We start from the raw sequence: 23,319 nt of genomic DNA, 5'->3' as shown, positions 1-23,319 counted from the left end.
TAAAACACTATATGGACTTTTAAAAAGACACATTTATTAATTAGAAATCTAAAAAAATAACAAGGACATTTGACTTAGAAAAAAAATCTTATTTAATAAATTATTAAATCTCTTTTAAAAACAATAATACTATTGCAACATTTAGTAGCCTTTAGTGGGAATTTGTTGCCACGTTAATTTTGAACCGTTTTACTTTGCTTTAGGGTTCAAAATAATGAAAAAATAAGTCGATTTTTAATCATACTCAGTCAAAAACATTTCAACAGCTATATTTTCAAAAATAATTTGAGCTTTACTGACTTCGTTTAAGAGTAGGCCGATAGTTGTGCCCGATTTTAAATTGTATGAAGAATCGGCCAAATCGAATCGGCGTAATGTGCGCACTCCCATACATGCCTATTTCCTATACTGATCAACTTCCCGACTAAACTATCGGCCGACGAAAAATCAACGGTGTCCGCCTACACTAAAGGTAAAATTAAACTTGTGCAATGGCAGTATAGTTCCCACTTTATTTTGAACCTTACTCCATTGTATTAAGGTCAAAAATCAATTACAATTTTAACTTCATATACATATTTAAAGGTTGAATGATAAATTAATACGTTAATTAGATATGATACATAGTTAACAAACACTGACTTATGACGCGCATGTATCGCTCCCACACACTTTTTAGGTCTGCCTCCCTGCAATAAAAAAAATGTCATAAAATACTTAAAAATTACTAAAAATAGAGCAAATGTTCGTGAAACATGACCAAGACCCTCTTGACCTAAGATATAAAAGGTCAGTTCTTCATTGAAGGAGCAAGATCCTCTCTAATTTACCAGAGGCAAATGGAGGATTTGTCCTACACTCCCCACGCTGGCCAGACGGGTTGGGGAGGCCTGATGTTCGCATGTTTGTCCCTTAGTCATCTCTTACGACATCCACGGGAAGTGTTACTATTCTACGCAACCAGAACCACACATCTACCGGGACTATTCCCACCTCTCGTTCCCACCGCTGCAACTCCTGTGTAGCCAGGGTCTACAGCTTGACCGCCAATAACCCAACCAGTGAAGGTCAAGTTTGTTCCGGGGAAAGTTAAACTGTCATTGGACCCGCAACGAAATCAATCAGAAGAACATAGGAGTTCGAACCTCACGACTACTAAGTGTTTTGGAACCACAAAACTAATATTTCTTTATTGTAACTGTTGGGTATTCGCCGCGTGACTGCGATCACCGGCATATTTATTATTGTGCTTATACCAATAAACCTCAGTGCGCTCTAACCGGCCTTTCACTAAACACGTCCCTATTCGCGTATATAACAGTGGCGACGTCTACCCACAAGCAAAAAAAAAATGGCTCATTTTGGGATTTTGGCCACCTTTGACCATAATTCACAGTGTTGGCAAACGTATAAAAATCGGTTGAGTCAATGGTTTATCGCGAATAACATCGGAAGGGCAGAGGATCCTCAGTGTATAAAAAGACGAGCGATCCTTTTGAGTGCACTCAGCGATGGATCATATAAATTGGCAGCAGATTTGGCTTTGCCAAAAGAAGTGCAAGATTTGCCATTTGAAGACATAATTAAGCTTTTCGACGACCACTTCACCCCAAAAACATGCGGATTTGGCGAACGTTTCACTTTTTATGTCGCTACGCAAAAGTTGGGCGAGTCATACACTCAATGGGCGGCACGACTGCGTGGTCTAACAGCTCATTGCGGTTTCCTCAATGTGGAAGAAGCTCTTAGAGATCGCTTTGTGATGGGCATGTTACCGGGGCCGGAACGTGAGAAGCTGTTCGCGCAGGATGTGAAGGCGCTGACACTCTCCAAGGCGCTGGAGCTGGCGGTGAGCGTGCACTGCGCTCGCCAAGGAGCAGCGTCATCGGCGGCCTCGCATGCGCCAAACGACCAGGCGCTATTTAAAATCAGCCAGCAGCAAGATCGCGTAAAAAGTGCAAGTGATAAAAAAATCCAGTGTTCGGTTTGTGGTTATAAAAATCATACGGCATCGGTGTGTAGGTTTGCAAGTTACAAGTGTAAAAAGTGCAACACGAAAGGGCATTTACAGCGAATGTGCAAAAAAGTTAATTACTTGGATAATGCAGTGGTAAACGAGAGCGAGGATGACGACGGTAGGTCAACTTTATATAATATTAGGTCATTTAGTGGGGAGCCAATGGCTGAAATGGTTAATGTTCAGGGCGTGAAAATGAAGTTTCAAATTGACAGTGGGTCGGCAGTCACAGCTATTTCCGATAAAATTTATCAGTTGAAATTTCAAAATGTACCGTTAAAATCAACTAACAAGCGTCTGTTAAGTTACACAGGTGAAAAAATATCTTGTTTAGGTATCATACGCTTAGCATTCACATATAACAACGTAACTAATTCGCTTGATGTTTACGTCGTGAAGCACGGCGGACCGCCGATACTGGGACGCGATTTTATTTCACGTTTCAAACTAGCACTGTTACCTATTAATTTTCTGTCAACGGACGACCTGTTGGAACAATTACAATCACGATATCCATTTGTATTTTCAGATTCTTTAGGCAAATTTAATAAATACAAGGTAACATTACAGTTGACAGAAAACTCAAAGCCCATATTTTTTAAGCCTCGTCCAGTTGCTTTTGCCCTGAAATCCAAGATAGATGCGGAAATTGATCGTTTGATAAGTATAGGTGTCCTAAAACCGGTTCAGCATGCAACATACGCGTCACCCATAGTCCCTGTGCTCAAACGCAACGGTTCAATTAGGTTATGTGCAGACTATTCAGTTTCAATTAATAAACAGTTGTTAGTGGAGCAGTATCCGTTACCCACCGCTCAGGAACTGTTTTCTCGCTTACACGGCGGGACAGAATTCAGTAAACTTGACCTTACACAAGCGTACTCGCAATTTGTTTTAGACGAAGACTCGCAACAACTCACATGCATTAATACTCATCGCGGGTTGTTCAAATACACTAGGCTTGTGTTCGGTTTAGCTAGCGCGCCAGCTATATTCCAACGCGCGATGGATTGTTTGCTGTCGGGGCTGGACGGCGTTGTATGCATGCTCGATGATATCTTGATCACGGGAATTAATAGAGTTCAGCACCTGGAAAGACTAAATGCAGTGTTGAAGAGACTCCAGGACGCAGGACTAACACTTCAAAAAAGTAAATGTGAACTTTTTAAAGATAAAGTTGAATATTTGGGTTACACTATAGATAAATGTGGCTTACATAAATCTCCACAAAAAGTAAAAGCTATTTTAGAGGCCCCCATTCCCTCTAACATTAATCAACTTCAGTCTTTCTTAGGTCTCGTTAACTACTACCGAAATTTTGTACCTAATGCATCAACAATTTTATGCCCACTTTACAAATTATTACACAAGGGACATAAGTGGGAATGGGGTAAAGAACAGAACGATGCTTTCAATCTAATCAAAAAGTGTCTTTCTTCAGATCATGTTCTAGCTCACTTCAATCCCAAGGCTAAGGTTGTGTTGACAGTGGATGCCTCTCCGCACGGGTTGGGGGCAATATTATCGCAAATAGGGGACGATGAAACGGAACGGCCTGTATCTTTTGCTTCTCGTACTCTGAACTCGGCTGAAAAGAAATACTCGCAAATTCAAAAAGAAGCCACAGCTATAATTTTTGGAGTACGGCGTTTTCATCAATATCTGTACGGCAGATCTGTTCCTTTCGTTCTACGTACAGATCATAAACCACTTTTGTCTATCTTTGGCCCACAACGCGGCATACCCGAGGTATCCGCTAACAGATTACAGCGATACGCAATGTTTTTAAGCGGTTACAACTATACAATAGAATACATAAGTAGCAGTAACAATAGCGCCGACTACTTATCGCGGGCCAGTCTGCCAGAGCTCGCCCAGGCGGCTGCGCGTGCGCGCGCCGAGCGAGACGGCGCTCCCGATGACGTCATTGACGACCGTGCGTCCTATGTTTGTTTTGTTACAGATGGCACGTTACCTGTCACACTACGCGATATGCGCGAACTTACTAGTAAAGACAGAGTACTTTGTAAGGTTGTAAACTATATATTAAACGGTTGGCCACCTAAGGTATCTGATCCAGTGCTAAAGCCATACTATTTATGTAGGACACAACTTTCTTATGAAAATGGATGTATAATGCGGGGACATAAAGTGGTCATTCCAGAGGCATTAAGACACAAAATTCTAGTAGAATTACACAAATCACATCTGGGGGTGGTAAAAAGCAAAGCTGAGGCCCGTGCTAGATTATGGTTCCCGGGTATTGACAATGCAATAGAGAATATGATAAGTAATTGTGAAGTGTGCATTCAACTAAGGCCATTACCCGGTCGAGCGCCGCTAGCAGTGTGGCCGCACCCTAAGCGGCCATTCCATAGAATACACATAGACTTTCTCGGTCCCATTAATAACCTTACGTACCTAATTGTTGTAGACGCTCACAGTAAGTGGGTTGAGGCTTACTATATGAAATGCACTTCTTCTAGTTCGGTAGTAAGTAAATTAATGGAATTCATATCGCGCTTCGGGCTCCCACAGACGCTTGTTAGTGATAATGGTACGGCTTTTACCTCACAGGAATTTAAAGCATTTTGTATTTCTAACGGAATCTCGCATGTGACGTCACCTGCTTACCACCCGGCTAGCAATGGACAGGCGGAAAGTTACGTTAAAGTAATTAAACGTGGCATTAAGTCATGTATTATTGAAAACAATAAAAAAGATTTGAATGCAAAAATATTAAAGTATTTATTCGATTATAGAAATTCAATTCATTCTACAACAGGATTTTCGCCCGCTCAGCTAGTTTTTGGTCGTAAACTTCGTTCACGCTTGGATCTGATTAACCCCTTAACTGCCCCGCCGTCATCCGACGCCCTCGCAAATAATGTTAAAAACAACCAGTGTTTGCAGAGTAAATCATATGGTGGAAAAAATAAACAGTACTTTAGTGAAGGAGACATTGTGCTTTATAAAACATATAATATTAAGTTTCACCCATGGAATAAGGGTATAGTTATAAAAAAAATAGGAAAAGTAACCTATTTAGTTAAGGATTGTATAACGTCATTAACATGTAAAAAACATAAAAATCAGTTAACGCTTTATAGGGGTACAGCCAATAGTAACCAACAACTGCTTGCTAAAGACTGTGTAATAGAATTAGACGATTTCACAAAGTCACAGTCTATGTCACCGAATAGCATTACCGAGCCCATGAACGTCGGGCAGGTTCCAATACCTCAACGCTCACAGGACGAAGAAGAAGAGGAGTTCTATGAGGCAGTTGAACTAGAAGGAGAGAGTGGGGCAGGTTTGGAATCAGTCTCGCAATCTTCGGAGCCCCCGTTACCAAATGCACGTAGCAGAGCAGCCGGAAGGTTGTTACGGCCCGTACCCCAAGTAGATTATAAACAATTCTTTTGCTTAGATGTTTAATTCTTTTATTGATATGTTCTTAAGCTATTGAGGGAGGAACTGTTGGGTATTCGCCGCGTGACTGCGATCACCGGCATATTTATTATTGTGCTTATACCAATAAACCTCAGTGCGCTCTAACCGGCCTTTCACTAAACACGTCCCTATTCGCGTATATAACAGTAACATACCTTAATACATCCATCTGTAGTGCACACTGTTCGTACGCGCACAAAAACTGGGCCAGATCTGTCTTGGGCCAGCTACCCAGTCGCAACGGTTCTATACATCTGAAATATACAGAGTGAAATAATGAATTCGGATAGCAATGTATCTTAAAAAAAGCTACATTTATTTGGGGACCAAATAACGCACAACAGAATCTTAAACCCAAAAGGTTTTTTTAATTTGAATTTTTTTTTAATGCAGAACAAGGCAGGTATTTGACCGCAATCGCACCTGGTGTTAAGTGAGATGCAGTCTAGGATGGTACATATCTGCCCTGTAAGTGCCTATTCACTCTCGCCTTGAAAAGGCCCGGATTATAGTGTTCAGAAAAGACAGCAGCAGACAGCAAATTCCCCTAGCTGTTCGCATTATGAAACTAAACGATTGCTTTAGATAGGAATTGAACCCATGATTTTTGAAAGAGAATGCCAAATCGCATAAAAATAAAATTCATAAAATTCATTTATTTTTGCAAATAGGCTTTAAAAAAGCGCTTTTACACGTCCCAATATTAACCCTACCACTGCTTCGGGACAATAAATGGGCCAGTGCTGAGAAGAAGCAGCGCAAGAAACTCAGTCACTATTGTCAGCCTCCTTTTCAAGGTTTTACAGTCTTTAAAATATACAAATTATAGTCATAAGTATTGATGCGAGCTAGTTAAACATTCCAAACATTTTTATCCTTTATATAATCATCAACTTTATAGTAGCCCTTTTTCATTAAGGTGCTTTTGATATGTACTTTAAATTTATGAATGGGCAATTCTACAACAGTTTGTGGTAATCTATTGAAAAGTTTAATACATTTCCCCATAAATGAATTACCAATCTTGTGCAGTCTGAAATTTGGAACGGCAAGTTTATTTTTTAATTGCTAACTGCCATAAGCATTCGCGTTTTGTAAAAATAAGTTTTAATAAATAAACACCCTGTATTTATTTATTTATTTATTAAGGCATACACAACAGGTCATACACACATCAAGCGAGATCAAGCGAGAAGCTCAAGACCGAACGAGATGGAGGACTGTTGTGGACGCCCTCTGCTCCATCTAGGGGACATAGGACCATAAGTCAACACAACAGGTAACAATCATATCAATCCTGTATAGTGTATATGCTTACCTTTCCAAAAGGTCAATGAACAACGATCGTAACTCGCGCCCTCTATGCAAGTTGCACGCCAGGCCCACGAGAGCCCGAGTGTATAACCTGGGAAATAAACATCATCATCATCAGAGGTGGAATTGTGTAAAGCAGTGTTTTTCAACCTGTGGGTCGCGACCCCCCTGGGTAGGGTTGCCAAACGTCCGGATAAAGCCGGACATAGTTAGGCTTTTTGATTGCGTGTCCGGCCAAAATAACCGATGTCCGGCCTGTCCGGCTTTTGTTAGGCTTTTTATTTGGCTGCCGCGCTAGGCGAAAGTCGAGCCACAGAATAAGGCACGCACGCATCAGGACGTTAGGCAACCGATGATGATAGCACTCACTAATTGCACCCGGCTTTTAGGGTAAAATGTCCGGCCAAATGAAGCACACAGTCCGGCTTTTGTGTTTTTGGACCTGGCAACCCTACCCCTGGGGGGTCGCGAAGCCTCTATAGGGGGGTCGCGAAAGGATGTAAAAACTACCTCAGTAAAAAAGTCAGAGAAGTTTTAAACCTAGATTTATTCGAAATCTAAGTATGCAAATGCATAAATGTTGAAGAATTCGGTCCCTACAACATCTTTGTAAAATGCATGAAAAAAAAGCAAACGGTCGGGGGGTCGAAAAATTTTTTTCATACTAGGGGGGTCGCGTCATGAAAAAGATTGAAAAACTCTGGTGTAAAGCAATCGTAATCATTTGACAGTTCATACGTACGATAAAGTCAGTTATACAAAGCGTTTGACAGAATAATCGTACGTTATGAACTGTCAAATGATTACGATTGCTTTACACGATTCCACCTCAGGTCCATGTAGTCTCCACTGCAGGACGTCTATAATCAAACAAGTAATTACGAAGTTATGGTGCGTTGAAGTTCAGCGTGACGTCACAAAGTGCTTTTTAAGCACTCCTTGACGTCACGGGCCTCTTCTGAACTTTGGCGGGCTTTATTTCTTTCAATTTTCATTAGTTTGAAAAAGTGAAAAATACGTGTCGAGTATTTTTTGTTAAGTAAACTGACGGACTAATTCAAACTCTTGCTTTTTTACCTTTTTTCTTTATAAGATGTTAGGTTATGATGGGACTGACGTACATTTATGTAAAAGTCTCTAAATAAATAAAGAAAAAAAAAACCTTTTATACATCCCTATTCACCAGAGGCAAAAACATAACCCTCCTTCTGACGCAGTCGGGTAATGAAGGATTTGGCTTACACTCTTAGAAACAAATTCTCACCTAAAGTTCAGTTCCAGTTCTTGATATGACTTTTCTAGAAGTTTCGGCTTGAGGCGCATACAAATTAAACTGCAAAGAAACAAATACTCAATTAAATTATTGGTAACTAGCTGTGCCCCGCGGTGTTACCCGCGGTAAAACGTGTGTTAGTCCAGGGTGTCAGCTAACTCCATACCAAATTGATTTTATTAAAATCGCTCCAACCGTTTAGATGTGAAGAAGTGACAAACATACACATATTTTTTTATTATATGTCTGACGGACTAAATAGAATTTCTATTTCATTACCCAATCATCATCCCAATTCAGGCAATACCAGGTCACGGTAATAATATCATACAGTATTATAACTTCATATAAACCGACGAAACGCGAGCTTTCCTTCGAATTTCAAATCTCGGGACGCGGTCGAAATCCAAAAGTTAGGGTTAGGGGTGTCGCGAATGTGCCGAACGGACGTCGATGGCCTAGCTAGTGTTGAAAATGACTAAGGTGATTGAATTTGACTACCGTCATTTACGGTCAAATTTGTCAAAAACAAGTTATTAACAGTCAAAAATTGTCATTTTCAGTCAGTTTGATTTGAAATAAAAATTATATTGTATTAAACCAGCTTTTGCCCACGACTTCATCCGCCTGAAATTAAAGTAACAGGTCATTAAGTACTCATTGTGATTAGTAGATTCAAAATTATTTTAGTATATTTTTTAAAATTAAATCTATTAACACAAAACAACACGCATTTTTATCCTATTCCATTCACAAAGTATTTTGTTTGTCTAAATAAAAAAAAATTACAAGCACAAAACTAGATAGAAATTCTAAGTAGACAGATGTAATTAGAATGGGTACTGTAGGTGAGCAGCCCTATCGCATGTTGTCATACCGTGACGTACCGCGGGGCTGTTGACATTTATTTAAAAATATGGCCGAGTTGGAATACTGCATAGATAGTATTACCGTGACCAGGTGAAGGTTTAATAAAATAATACTCACTGCTTATGTTCTTTCTCTTTATCCAGCAGGATCCTCAGCTCCCTGAGTTCCAGAAGGAACTCTCGGTCCATTTCAGTATCGTAGTACTCGGGTCCAGTACAACTGTATGTCCAGCTGCCCATTATAGCCTGTTGAAAAAGGAAAAAATGTATACAGGGTGGAATTTTGTAATGCCACCTGGAGGGAAAGTACTCTTAATATAGTAGATAGAAAAATTTTCTCAAAGAAAACATTCCTTTATTTTTGAAAAGAAATAGAACTGCATTCAAAGATTTCCAAAAATTTGCTTGCCACACCCGGGAATCGAACCAACTAAAATCTGTTAAAAATTCCACCCTGTATACTATACTCTGCGCAAAGACTCGTGGCAGGCGGTGTAATACTTAATAAAACAGTGCATATCACGTTTTCTTTCGCACTCACACTGGTTATGGGTGACGTCACACAGAGGTAGGTATATAAATAATAATAATAAATAAATATTGGACATTTTACACTGCGCTTCTAGTCCCAAACTAAGCAAAGCTTGTACTATGAGTACTAGACAACGGATATAAACATACTTAAATACTTTTTTTTTGTAAATACATACTTATTATACATAGAAAACACCCAGTCCAATACAAACAAATATGTTCATGCACACAAATGTTTGTACTGTGCGGAATCGAACCCGCTACCTCCGGAATAGTAGTCCGTATCGAACCACTACACCAAACGGCCGACATATCGTTATTTATAATAGAATTTCCTTTTTTTACGCAGAACTAAGCAGGTATTTGACCGCAATCGCTACTAATGTTAAGTGAGATGCAGTCTAGGATGGTACATATCTGCCCTGTAAGTGTCCTTCTCACTCTCGCCTTGAAAAGGCTCGGATTATAATGTTCGGGAAAGACTGTGGTGTCAAGTACCCAATTCTTTACACCCTGTATACAAAATATACAAACTACTTACTTGTGCACAATGATAGAAGTCGTTGAACGACAGATATTGCAGCTTCCTCTTGGCCGTTTCGAATCGCATGCACGCTATGAACACAACGGCACCGTATTTTCTGTAAAAAATGTTTTGGCCATTACATTGCTCATGATTATGACTTTATTACAATCATGATCATGATTACGATCTTTGCACAATGGTCCAATCAAGAGGCTAAGTGCGCTTTCGATTTCCCTGCTAAACTAAACTATGATTACGATCATGATTATGATTAAGAAAAGTGAGAATAAAAAAGTCATACATTAGGCTCGGTTTCCACCAAAGTCAGAGTCAAACCCCCTTACTAATAAAAAGTTACACGGTTGTTGAACACTGTTTTAAAATGACATTTCCATACTGAACGTCACTTTGAAACACTGTTCAACGAGCGTGTAAGTTTTATTAGTAAGGGGGAAAATGTGTTTATTGCATTTGCGTAGAAGAGAGATTTGTCGGGCGGACGAATTTTTTGTTGAATTTGAAAGCTGAGGAGTTAAGCGGAGAAATAATGAATAATGAATGAAATAGTTATTCAAAACACTTCTCCGCTCCGCCTTGGTCGAAACCGGACCTAATTCTATGATTATCATAATCATGATTATGGCTACAATTACAATCATGATCATGATTATGATTACGAATTTACGATCATGATTGTGATTAAGAAAAGCGAGAGTAAAAAAGTCGTACGAATTTACAATCATGATTATGAAAATTGAAGACAATAAAATCATATCACACATCATGCCTATATTTTACTCACTTAGCTAGCGGTTCTGACAGTAAGAAGGTAGTCCGGATGTTTGACACCACGTTGCCTGGCATCTCCTCAACCGCTTTGAACACGCGACGCACGTTGTCGAACTGACGGCGACAACAACGCAGCGGCGCTCCGGAACGTTCTGACACCTATTTTGATTAGAATAGGAGTCAAATTTGAATGGCAATAGTGACTGAGTTTCTTGCGCTGCTTCTTCTCAGCACTGGCCCATTTATTGTCCCGAAGCAGTGGTAGGGTTAATATTGGGACGTGTAAAAGCGCTTTTTTAAAGCCTATTTGCAAAAATAAATGAATTTTTAATTTCATCTAAAGTCCGGTCGCCGAGCAGATAGAATTTCGTCCATTGACCCCAAGCTACCCATCTTTATCGCTCGCGCGTAATCATATTGCTGTCCTGATTGTGCGATGACCGGCCGCAGTGAGTAAATTACGCGCGAACAATAAGGATGGGTAGCTTGGGGTCATTGGACGAAATTGTATGTGCTCGGTGACCGGATTTTATTTCAATCATATCCGTCAGGTCATTTAAGGTTAGCACACTAATCAACCCAGAAATGGATCAACATCGTAATTCGTATCGCCTTTCGTCGCGAGGCGAGGCGTTTACGTTACGGTGCGGATAAGTGTGCGCACTGTGCATTGCAGTATGGAGTTTCATACAAAGAATACTTACCGCCTCAATCACTTCCTGATTATTAATTTCGTTCTTTAGTCTCCACTGCAGGAGCACGGCCCTCTCTAATTGACCAGAGGCAAGAGGATTTGTCCTACACTCCCCACGCTGGCCAGACGGGTTGGGGAGGCCTGATGTTCACATTTGTCCCTTAGTCGCCTCTTACGACATCCACGGGAAGAGGTAAAAAACAAACACATTGATACCATAAGAGGCGACTAAAAACCGTCTGGACAGCGTGGGGAAGGGCAGGCCATTCTTCTTCATCATCATCATAATAATAATTTCAGCCATAGGACGTCCACTGCTGAACATAGGTCTCCCCCAATGACTTCCACATTGCACGGTTGGTAGCGGCCTGCATCCAGCGCCTTAGTACCGGTATACGCAGCGTGGGACGTCCACCCACAAGGTGGACCGACGACCTGATAAAGGTAGCAGGAAATCTTGCCTCTGGTAAATAGGGTCGTGCTCCTGCAGTGGAGACTAAATGACCTGATGATAATTTACCAACCTCATCAAGATCCTTCCGATGCCGCGACGACAATTTTCTTCCCAACAACTCTCTGATGACTGCATCGTCCAAATCGTAATACCTAAAACAAACATTTTCTCAATTAATTCGATCAGGGGACAACCGCTTTAAGGACCTTTATCAACCCGGAAAGGGATCGTAACCGTATCAACTCGAGGCGGTCAGTATTTGTATGAAACTCCATACTGCAACGAACACTTATCCGCACCGTAACGCCAACGCCTCGCTTCGCGATTGACAGCGCCCGAAAGGCGATACGGTGTTGACCCCTTTCCGAGTTGATAAGTGTGCTATGACCTTTAAGACCGCTTTCACATTAGGGCATTAGTAGCGCGACAGCAGCGCGGCAGCGGCGTTTTTATAGTGTGAAGGCATGCATCCGCTGTCACATAGTATGAAATTTTCGGCAGCGCGTCTGTCGCGCGTTTGTCGCGCTGCTAAATCGCCTAAATGTGAAAGCGCTTTAAAGGCCTGGCCTGTCCAGGACATGATCAGGCGTTTCTTTTACCACATAACTTACTTTTCAATTAGCATCTGCTTTGTCTGCTCGTCAATTTGGAAGATCATCTGCTCGGATAACTTCGATGGGACCGTGAGGAGCCGCTCCAACAGGGCGAATGTCCTGAAAAAAAAAAGAATATGTATGTTGAAAGCAGGCATGCCAGTTCTAGGTCTGATGAAGATCGTGAGAGGCATCTGAGCGCAGGACCGGTCATTGTGGGAGGCCTTTGTCCAGCAGTAGATGGCGTTTGGTTTAATAAATGAACATAAGAACAATAACTTTTATTGAACTGACTTAAAAAACTTTCATAAGACTTGCTGGTCTACCAACATGGAGCAATAAAGAATTTGAATTTGAGCATCTGCTCCTTGCACTTTACTAACTACACTTGCAATTGACTCAAGTTCCTTGTTTTTATGTGATATATGATATCAAAACGTTCAAAAGTTTGGCTGTACACGAGCACGTACACAAGATGTTGTTCTCTTTTATGAAATTTGTTAGTACTAAGGATGAATTATTAAATAATCACTGTTAAATGTGATTAATTTATCACTTTTACCGCGACTGTCGGTAATTATTCATAATAACCGGTTATTTTTAATAATTTTCAATTTATCACATTAACCGTAACATATGCATGTACTTACTTTTGAATAAGTAGATTTGTATTTGTAATATGAGTACAACTTGAGTTAAATAAAGGCATATAACTACAAAGAAGAGTACTCTTCTACCACTCTCTGTTCTACAAGACTAAAAACAATGATTTACCGGTAATGATCCAACACATCGCTGGCAATCAGTTCCACCGATGCTCCGGTCTGTTTAGCGATGTTCCTCTGATGCAACGTAGACACGGCTTCACTGGCTACAATATTTTGGTTATTCAGTTTAACACTCCTGCATGTGTAAGTTTATTATAACTAACTTAATTTCAATTTATTAACTGTTTTTCTTATTGGAAGTGGGTTGAGATTAGGGTTGCCAGATGGAAACTTACCGAATCCGGGACAATCCTACTAGGACAACGGTGTTGGGACTTGGCCATAGTAAAAATATCTTGGTTTCTCAAATGATTTAATTTGTATTTCAAAAGAAAAATGCCATTTATTTTCAAATACACACTTTTATTAAATAAGTAATGTACGTCAACGTACATAATAGGACTCACAGGCAGGCCAGCCGTGTCATTTGTTATTACATATTAGTTTATTTTGACACAAAACTATTAGGTTTTCGGAAATCCGGGACAGTAATGTCTAATTACTGGACACGGGACAAGACGCAAAATTCCGGGACAATCCCGGATTTCCCGGGCATCTGGCAACCCTAGTTGAGATCCATCTCATTTGAATCTAAATACAATAAAGCTGACAGAATACAATGAAAAGAGAAGAATGAGTGAGACCTATATGTCAAAACACACATATTATAAACGGTGTATAATAAAGCAATAAAACCAGTGTCTACTGCTGCTTTAAAGAATTAAAAAGTTTAGTTACTTACTCTTAATAAATACCTGATGTTCCTACACTATATTCATGAATATTAAGATTTTACAGCTGTTTGTGATCATACATCACATTAGAAGCAAATGCTGGCATTCATAACATTCAAGAACAGCCAAAAATAGTTATCTAATATGATTTTATCTTGCGGTTTAATATTACCAAGATTGTGGTTATTAAATTGATAAAATACTTACAGGAACAACCGTCAATCCACAGCTGATATATCTCGGGATCAATTAGAGTATAATTACCGACAAATACGTCCACTTCTGTGTACATTTTTTGTATTTTTGCAGTTTTTAGAGTTCCAAATTCCAATACGAAAATGTTTTGATAGAAATCGGGCAGATTTATTTTGACAGCTGATCACAAATGACCACATTAATGACACTGGTGACAAGAGACAAACACTCTTGCCATATAAAAAAAAGCTAAGAACACTTTTGCTACGAATCTTTACGATTTATTTTTCCAATCGATTTTTATTTTATAAGAATTACGAATTTCAAAACTAAATTCACGAAGTTCTCGAAAATAGTACGGCATGGTCGGCAAGAATGCCCGAAATGGGCAAGATATAGTTGCGAAATACTTTTGTAAAGCTATCTAAATCAGAAAAAATCCAATTTTTTTTTTACATATTTAGGTTTTTGAACGTAATCCTTTCCGTCAAATCTGTCATCGGCTCAGTGTTCAGTGTTGTTCTTGAATTTCTTGATACGGCAATTGCCGTAATATACGGCATTCAGGCATCTTGGGCACCATAAATACGGTATACGGCAGCACTTTGATTACCGTATCAAAATATACGGCAATTGAGTAAAGTAGAGTTTTAAGAGTTTTTCATGAGTTTTAGTAAACAAAAAATAAATATTTCGTCTAATGGAACGCAAAAACTTGTAAACCATAGATGAAGTAGAAGCGCCACGAAAAGAAACGCCAAAAATGCAACCTTATCTCCGAGATTTTAATGTCTAAAATCGTTATTTCCTCATTTTGGTAGATTCTTCACTTTTATTCGGGTAGGTTCTTGGACTAAATTATTCAAAACCTTAAAAAGTGAAGAATAAAATAAGTAAGTTTAAAAGTAGTATACGCATAGTACATAATACATCACTTGTATTTTTTTAAATTTAAACCTTCCAAATAAACATTTTATACAATACGGCAATTTTCTTAGCTTTCCTTAAAAATCCGGCAATTTTAGAATTAGAATACGGCAACCCTAAATTTGTCAGGAACAACACTGCATCGGCTACAAAAAAATACAATTTGAGGCTTGTGCGAGTCGATTGATTTTTGGCCTTTTTGTTCTTTTTAATGTGAAACTACACTTTCAATGCCGATAAAGTAACACATTTAACCATGTAAGTTAAGTTCTTATCTTTTTTATGACTGAAGAAACCTGTAAAACGGACCCAAAATGATTATTTTCTTAGTAAAAAGTGGAAGTGATTGCAGATGTTTATGTCTTCATGTCTTGTCTTTTAATTGAAATAGATGTCCTCATTTGCTGTTAAATTTATTTGTTTTAGTACGAATTTACTATCTCATCGAACCATTTGGCCAACCTTAGGTAAAACTTACTTGTAAATTTCATTTTACATTATTTTGTTGCATTTCAAACCAACCTACTAAAAAGTATGTGGGCTGAATTTACTCGCAGAACACCCTCGCTTTAAAAGAGGAGCTACTTTTATTTTTTAAATACACATTTCTGTTTTCCAAGCAACATGAAATAATAATTCTTAATTTCGCTGTTTAAAGAATAAAGTATGCATTATTTAGTTCTTCCATATCCAAAAGTGCCTATTTATTTTACTCAACCACAAAATGACTTATGACAAATAGTTGACTGGAGTAAAATGCCGAAAGACATTAAGTCCGCCTTATGTACACTGTTTTATGTGCATATAAGTTTAAATAAATAAAATGCACTTACATCAGTTTTTTTACTCTTGAAATTTAAATTTTCAGTAACTATGGATCAACCGGACACATCCCAAGAAACCGATGCACAGGATTGTATGATCCTCCAAGTGCCTGCCATAGAAGAACCCATAGATTCTGATAACCAAGACCCGATGTTGAAAGACAACGTCATGAACATGTTCACGAGCGTCTGGGTGAAGGTGGAGATGGAAGAAGAATCCCCGAGCAATATCGTCGTTGAACCAGATATGTAAGTATTTTATACTCGTAAAAACAACTGATGCAGATGAGATGTTAAATTTATTTTTTACGTCTTGAATTTATTCAAGATTTTATTCAAGATTATAAATACTAGGGCACTATTTAAGTTGTGAGCCTCGACAACATAACGTGTTGTTAGACGACATCTGATACTTTTAATGAAAAGTTTGACATTTTTGACTACAACCTTATTCAAAAATTTTTATCATTTGAGCACGTTTTGTATTAGGGCATTTCTCTGTAAGCTCGTACAGGTCCCATACAAATGCTGTCCTGGCAATTATTTTTAACATTTTCCAAAAAACCGTGATCCATTTCAAAGAAAATTGACTATTATTTTAGTTAGATAAGAAGTCCCACTGAAATTATTAATATTTTCCGAGTTATTAGCGATTTTCCAAGAAATCATGACAGGGGACTGTTAATTGAGACAGAGGACTGTTATACTTGAAGAAAAAGTCATTTTAAATTGATCAATTATTTATTATTTTATAGCAAATCAATAGTAAACAAAATGTCTTTATAAAAAATTAACAGAAATAACAACTTTCCTTAATAAACATTCATATCAAAAATTAACCTTAACCTCTGAGGCACTGAATTCCGAGTACCACCCGTTCCTGCTATTTCATCATCAAATCTTTGAGGGGAATTTTTGGTCAATTCAGGTTCAGCAGATTAAAGATTTTCCGTTATAATGCTCACAAGAACCAGTGTTGCAAAAGCAGCTGACACTTTTCATTGTTAGTCATCAACATCATTTCACCACTGGACGTCCACTGCTGAACATAGGCCTCCCGCCCTCCCCCAATGACTTCCACATCACACAGTTGGTAGAGCGGCCTGCATCCAACACCTTCCTGCTACCTTTATGAGGTCGTCAGTCCACCCACAAGGTGGCTCGGTGTCGCTTGTCTCTCGCTGCGTTTTCCGGTACATGGCCTCTACTCCAGAACCTTGCTGCCTCATTGTTAGTGTTTTATATTTATTTGGAAAGCCGAGGATGGACCAGGAATGAATACTTGCGACATGATGCACATATTTGTGCAATTTCAGGCAGAGGACTGTTGCCAGGGGACTGTGTATTTCTGATAGATTTCACAATATTTACGAAAATGATGTTAAATAGTGTTTTAAGAATCTACCGATCAATTGAGACATAAATATTATATCAATTTATACTTTATTTAGAGATTATTAAGTAATTAACATGCATATTATGACTTACCAGAGGACTGTGTGTGGTGGCGATTCAAGCGCGTGTTCACCTCACAAATGACGCTCTGACACTAAAAAAATAGGCATCTCAACGCCGCATTCGGCAAGGTTGCCTATTTTATAGCAATTGCATTTCATTTCACTCAAAAAAAACATCGTAGCTATTATAGTTTTTTTATATTATGAATTTAAATTTTTGGCAGGGGACTGTATTAAAATTTTGGGGACAAAGTTTACAGGAGTTTACTAAATAAATAAAATTGGTAATGAGAGCTTGTTTTACGAAAATAATATAATTTCATTATAATTCTTTATGTTATGAGCTGCCAGATGTATGTAGTTTCATTATCTTCTTCGTAAATCTAATTTCTAGGCGGAAATGTAGTGATGGGGACAGCCAGGGGACTGTATTTTTCGGGCTTCAATCGAGTCTAGAAAAAAACTAAAAATAGTTATGGTTCTAAAAACAAAGGGCCCGTAAAGTTTTGGGGTTAAAGTTTCATTACGAGTGTGTTTTGTTTAAATATTTTAATTGCTTTTTGAAAAAATCGGCCGGGACAGCCGATTACGAGCTTACAGAGAATCGCCCATTATTAACATTGAATTGAAAATTATCTTGACTACAAAAACATGGAATTGACTTGCGGAAATTTTCGCGCTAAGATTTATTATGACTTTCGATGTGGTTAATCAATACAAAACTAAAGCGGTCAGCTAAATTTCACTCTTGGTGATAAAGATATGTCCTTTACCATTGTAAAACGCTAGTTTAAGAAGTATAATATTGTATGTCATTGGCTCACCAGTGAACTTTGCGAAAGTCGTCCAAAATGACTATTAGTGGCGGAAAAAAATGATGTTGTCAGAAAAATGGAAGAGAAACCTCGTCATGTGATATATCGTAGGATTGAGATAATCCTAGGCATTAATTCCACTAGCAGTAATAAAATATTGTATGACCATATTATGGTTAATACGTTTTTTTCTCGCTGGATGTCACAAAATTTTTCAAACGCTCAATAGGACGCTTGTGTCGTTTAGTCCTTGGAAATGTTTGATAAATACGTTTAAGAAGCTTTAAAAGCCGTTTTTAAAATTGTGACAGTTGACGAATTAAGGATGTATGCATAATGATCCTGAAAATAAACAGCTATCGACTATGGAGGTGTTTTAAGACGAACCAATTCCAACAAAAGTCCCATGCGCTCGGAACACTTTGAAACTTACGGTCGCCTATTTTTCCGAAATATCCGATTATATGACAGAAACGTCACTAGAGAAATTTAGAATGGTTAATTCTTAATAGTAAACAGCCACTTTTTTTCCAAAAGTCTTCAGTTTAATAAGGGAAACTGACCAGCATAGTCGAATCGCCATTCGTGACGAAAATGTGAGCTTTTACGCGTCTTGTCAAACAACTGACTATTTGAACACTCAAAATATGAAATAAACAGGTCCAACGCTACAAAATTTTTGCTTGGAATCTAAACACTTCTTTTGGTACCCATATATTAAAATTAAATGCGTGAACAGCGATTTATGTAGCCAGAAGCAACTGTTGGTGCTGTTAAAAACCATGCTTTGGAGGTGCCTCAAGGCGAGTGGAAAAAATTCTATGAAAAGTGTTTCGGACACATTAAAAAGTACATAAATCATGAAAGACAATACCAATAAACGCAACCAATACCATTTTAATAATAAACTACTTTGTTTTCATAGTTAGGCTCACAACTTAAATAGTGTCCCACGTATAACTATCCTTGGACATTTACACTGCACTTCTTGAATATTTTTGTTGAACATTAAATATTTACTTATTTATTTGATTGGTCATCAATAACATATTATTTTAACCATAATAGCTACTTAAACATATAAAGTCACACTCTCAAAGAAACCAAAAGTAACTTTAATTTCTATGAGAAAGCAGTTGTGTGTCGTGTCCAGGGTTTTTGGCCTACAAGTTAGTTTATAATTACTACAAATTATCCTACTAATATTATAAATGCAATAGTTTGGATGTCTGGATGTTTTTTACTCTTTCACGCAAAAACTACTGAACGGATTTTGGTGAAACTTTTAACATATAAGCTATACTTTATGACGATTTGTGACAAACAAAATTTCACGCGCGTGAAGCCGCGGGCAAAAGCTAGTGTCAAATATGTTTAACATTAAATTATATTTAAAGCAGTAATCATTTATTTAAACTTTCTCTCATATTAACTATTTTTATTGTATTTTCACAGCACCCACTTCAGAGAATCAACGAGAAAGAAACAAAAACCGCTATTGAAATGTGACGTGTGTGATTATACTACAACATACAAAAACTGCTTGAAGCTCCACAAACTGGGTCACGGAGGAGTGAAGCCAAACTCTTGCGAACTCTGCGACTACACCACAAAATATCCTACAGCGTTGAACAGGCATATGGCTATAAAACACCAATCGGAAGAGCAGTTGAGCAAAATGAGGTCGTCACCAAATTATAAATGTGGCACCTGTGACTATACTACTTATTACAAATGGAACCTGAACGCTCATATGCGAAAGCATAAAGATAACAAACAGTTTCAATGCAGTGAATGTGATTATACTACAGCGTACAGGCATAACTTTCTTAAACACAGTAAAACGCACAACGATAATATGGTTTATAAATGCGATAAGTGTCCATTTGTGACGAAATATGATGGCCACATCACTAGGCATATGGCCAAAATACACAACGAGGTTTCGGACAAAGCAAACAAGTGTGAATATTGCGATTTTTCAACGAAGGTAAATTGGAGGTTGACCGCTCATAAGGTTAGAAGTAAACAGAAAGAAATATTGAAATGTGAGTCATGCGATTTCGAGACTTATTACATGTGCGAAAACAAAAAACATAAAAGGACTCACACGAAAGTGTATAAAAAGAACCAAATACCTCTAGAAATGGAAGACCAACTGACTGATTCATTAACTACTACAAATAAAGAATTCAAATTCCTAAAGGAAGAAAATGAAAAAGCAAAAGAAAAAGATCATGCAACACATAATTATATGCTAGATGGGTTCGTAGAATGGAAGAACATTCAAGTTTTAGAATCTGAGAACAAAGATCGACCGTTTCTATGCCATATGTGTAACTACACATCGCGTTTCAAAGCGTCAGTCCAAAGACACTTTCAGAGACACCACACCAGCTCCCAGATTCGTCCGTACAAATGCGTTAACTGTGACTTCGCAACGAAAACTAAAGATCAGATAGCGTTGCACAATAAACGAAGCGAATCTAAAGTGCCTATGAGCTGTAATTTATGCCAATTCACGACGAACTACAAGTGTCAATACGTTATGCATCAGAAGTCTCACTACGAGTACAAGTGTACGAAGTGTGAGTATATTTGCAAGCATAAATATGAGATGCAGAAACATGTTACTGCGGTACACCTTGGGGACGGTTTTAAATGTCAGTATTGTGGTTATTTAGCTACAAGGAAAGAGAATTTGCTCTCTCATGAGACAACCCACACAGGGGTCAAACCGTTCCATTGTACGGTACCTCAGTGTGGGTATAGATCTATTAGGAAGACGTTGCTTCGTAACCACATGGCCCGTTTTCACGGCGACATAAAAGATGATGTTAAGATTGTCAGCGATAACAAAATTCAGGCACTAAAATTGCATATCGAACATTTGTAATAAGTTTTTGTGTTTATTAACATTGATACTGTCTAGTATTAACATAGATACCCTGCTGTCTACATTTTTTGTCGGCCGATAGTTTCTTTGGGCTGTTAATCAGTATGAACATGTATGGAAGTACGCACACTACACAGATTTGGTATCGGCCGATTCCATAAACAAATTAGGAGCCGACAAAACTATCGGCCGACTGAAAGTCTGTTATCTACGGGTAAAGTCCGGTCACTGAGCAGATAGAATTTCGTACAATGACTCCAAGCTACCCATCCTTATCGCTATTATATTGCTGTCGCGAATGTGCGACGGGCGGCCGCAGTGAGTGTGCGAGCGCGACAACATTTACGCGCGAGCGATAAGAATGGGTAGCTCGGGGTCATTGTACGAAATTCCATCTGCTCAGCGACCGGACTTTAGTATAAATGTATGTCGTTGCTAGCCAATCAGACTACACGTTTTTATTGAAAAATAGTACCTATAAAAACTACATAAGACTCAGTGTTTAGCTCTATTCAAATAGCCTATAATAACGTTACAATGATGTAAAAGTTAAATGAAAAAGTCCTGTAGTATCTTTACCTACGCTACGCAGTTTTCAAACATTATTCTTAGGATAGTAATATTAGATTGATTTTTACCTTGTTGTATTATTCAAAATATGTTTACTCATCACACTGTTAACGAATCACAATATGTATTATAAGGTATAGTGCTTAACTCCAGTGCCTGGGGTATGGAAGCAGCACGGGAGAGGTGACATTGATATAATACACCACAAAATTTTTATCACCGAAAAAAAAAATTCTGGGTAATGAGTTACTGATCCTATTAATGCAAAAAAAAAGTTAAAGTTACTCAAAATTTCATCCTAAAATTGGTAATTTATGGACACACGCGTCGCTAGCACTATTTACGTAAGATAATGTAACACTTATTAGAACTCAACATGGTCTAAGTTAGCTAAGTATGTAATAATAACACTGGAAGCGTGGTCGAGGCGTGAGCGAGACAGACAGATCGGGGCAATATGCGAGCGCGTACGACTACTCTAGCGAGCAGCGGAGTGACCCAGCTGACACGTAAAATACGGACTAAAGAAAATGTAATAAAAAAATTAACTTTATGAAAAACATTTCTTTTTCTTTTGCTATAAATTTTTCACACGTTTCTACATAACCTGTTAAAAATTTTTCGGTGATAAAAATGTAGTGGTGTATAACGTGACAGAGCATACACATCTGCTGGAATCTCGCTGCCGTTTGAAGTTTCAAAAACACCCTCCAGTGCCGCTAACATTTCTCAGGCACTGATTGAGTTAAGCGCTAGATCTGTCTGTAGTACTCAGGCTACGTATTTAAAGAATGTAAAGATGAAAATTAGTTACCAATAACATCACAGGCTTTTGAACTCGACTCGGAATGGTCTTTACTGTGTTTTTACACTGCCTCAAGTTCGGTCGCCGAGTATGAATTTCGTACAATGACCCCAAGCTACCCATCCTTATCGCTCGCGCGTATATTGCTGTCGCGCTCGCACACTCTGTGCGGCGGACGGCCGTAGAGCCGCGAGCGATAAGGATGGGTAGCTTAGGGTCATTGTACGAAATACTATCCGCTCGGCGACCGGACTTTAGATGAAATTTATTTCACCTTTATAACCGCCTACTAATCGTATGTTTGTTAATCATTCATTGTGTTATTATTATTATCAATATTTGTGAAATTGGGTTTGATTTTATTTTTATTACTTGTAATTGAAATAATAAAGAAAACATTATTTTATAATTATGTAACTTTTTATGTTGTGTCTCTTTTACTCGTTATTGAAACGAACATAACTGAATATTAAGCAGCTGAAAATGTATTATTATTAATGCAAGAAAGCATTTATTTGTTTAAAGTCTTTCACCTAAGATGATCCGTATGACGTTTCGAGTTTGAAAGATTTAGAGATGTCACATAACTAAACCATAGCGATTTATCTATCGATTTTTTTCGAAGAGTTAGTAAAACCTACTTTTAGAGAAATATTTTGTATAGGTGTTATTTAACAAAAAAACATGTTTTTTTAATTACAAATATTATTGTAACAATTTTTTATTGATAATATTCAAATTTCATGGTTCGTGTTCAAAAAACGATTCCTAAAAAGTACTAGTTCTGTTTCTTTAAATTAAAAACTATTAATT

General features: G+C 38.1%; 2 protein-coding genes across 3 annotated transcripts; one reads left to right on the top strand and one right to left on the bottom strand.

Moving 5' to 3' along the window:
• Window positions 1-14: 14 nt before the first annotated feature.
• Window positions 15-14,404, bottom strand: LOC135085689 (acidic fibroblast growth factor intracellular-binding protein). Its single transcript, XM_063980496.1, has 11 exons — window positions 14,225-14,404; window positions 13,291-13,387; window positions 12,535-12,636; window positions 11,994-12,075; window positions 10,789-10,934; window positions 10,002-10,101; window positions 9,045-9,172; window positions 8,049-8,117; window positions 6,789-6,875; window positions 5,626-5,724; window positions 15-689 (listed from the first exon to the last, which is right to left on the bottom strand). The coding sequence occupies exons 1-11, from the start codon at window positions 14,307-14,309 to the stop codon at window positions 611-613; spliced, it is 1,074 nt and encodes a 357-aa protein (XP_063836566.1). The 5' UTR covers window positions 14,310-14,404; the 3' UTR covers window positions 15-610.
• Window positions 14,405-15,311: 907 nt separating this feature from the next.
• On the top strand, window positions 15,312-22,802 carry LOC135085570 (zinc finger protein 761-like). 2 transcript variants are annotated; one of them, XM_063980341.1, is made up of 3 exons: window positions 15,312-15,397; window positions 16,008-16,212; window positions 19,691-22,802. In XM_063980341.1, the coding sequence occupies exons 2-3, from the start codon at window positions 16,013-16,015 to the stop codon at window positions 21,129-21,131; spliced, it is 1,641 nt and encodes a 546-aa protein (XP_063836411.1). In that variant the 5' UTR covers window positions 15,312-15,397; window positions 16,008-16,012; the 3' UTR covers window positions 21,132-22,802. The 2 variants fall into 2 exon arrangements, with proteins under 2 accessions (XP_063836411.1, XP_063836413.1); XM_063980343.1 differs by lacking the exon at window positions 15,312-15,397 and adding an exon at window positions 15,585-15,606.
• Window positions 22,803-23,319: the final 517 nt, after the last annotated feature.

The sequence above is a fragment of the Ostrinia nubilalis genome, chromosome 29 (genome assembly GCF_963855985.1).
Source record: "Ostrinia nubilalis chromosome 29, ilOstNubi1.1, whole genome shotgun sequence".
NCBI classification, from domain to species: domain Eukaryota; kingdom Metazoa; phylum Arthropoda; class Insecta; order Lepidoptera; family Crambidae; genus Ostrinia; species Ostrinia nubilalis.
Note: the sequence above shows the minus strand (reverse complement) of the source record. Positions and strands in the feature narration are given on the sequence as shown.

Coding starts and splice junctions, on each gene's coding strand:
- LOC135085689 (XM_063980496.1), bottom strand. CDS start 14,309: ATGTACACAGAAGTGGACGTATTTGTCGGTAATTATACTCTAATTGAT. Junction 12,076..12,534: donor AAGCAGATGCTAATTGAAAA/GTAAGTTATGTG, acceptor TGTTTGTTTTAG/GTATTACGATTTGGACGATG. Junction 6,876..8,048: donor GAACTGGAACTGAACTTTAG/GTGAGAATTTGT, acceptor TTTATTTCCCAG/GTTATACACTCGGGCTCTCG.
- LOC135085570 (XM_063980341.1), top strand. CDS start 16,013: ATGGATCAACCGGACACATCCCAAGAAACCGATGCACAGGATTGTATG. Junction 16,213..19,690: donor ATCGTCGTTGAACCAGATAT/GTAAGTATTTTA, acceptor GTATTTTCACAG/CACCCACTTCAGAGAATCAA.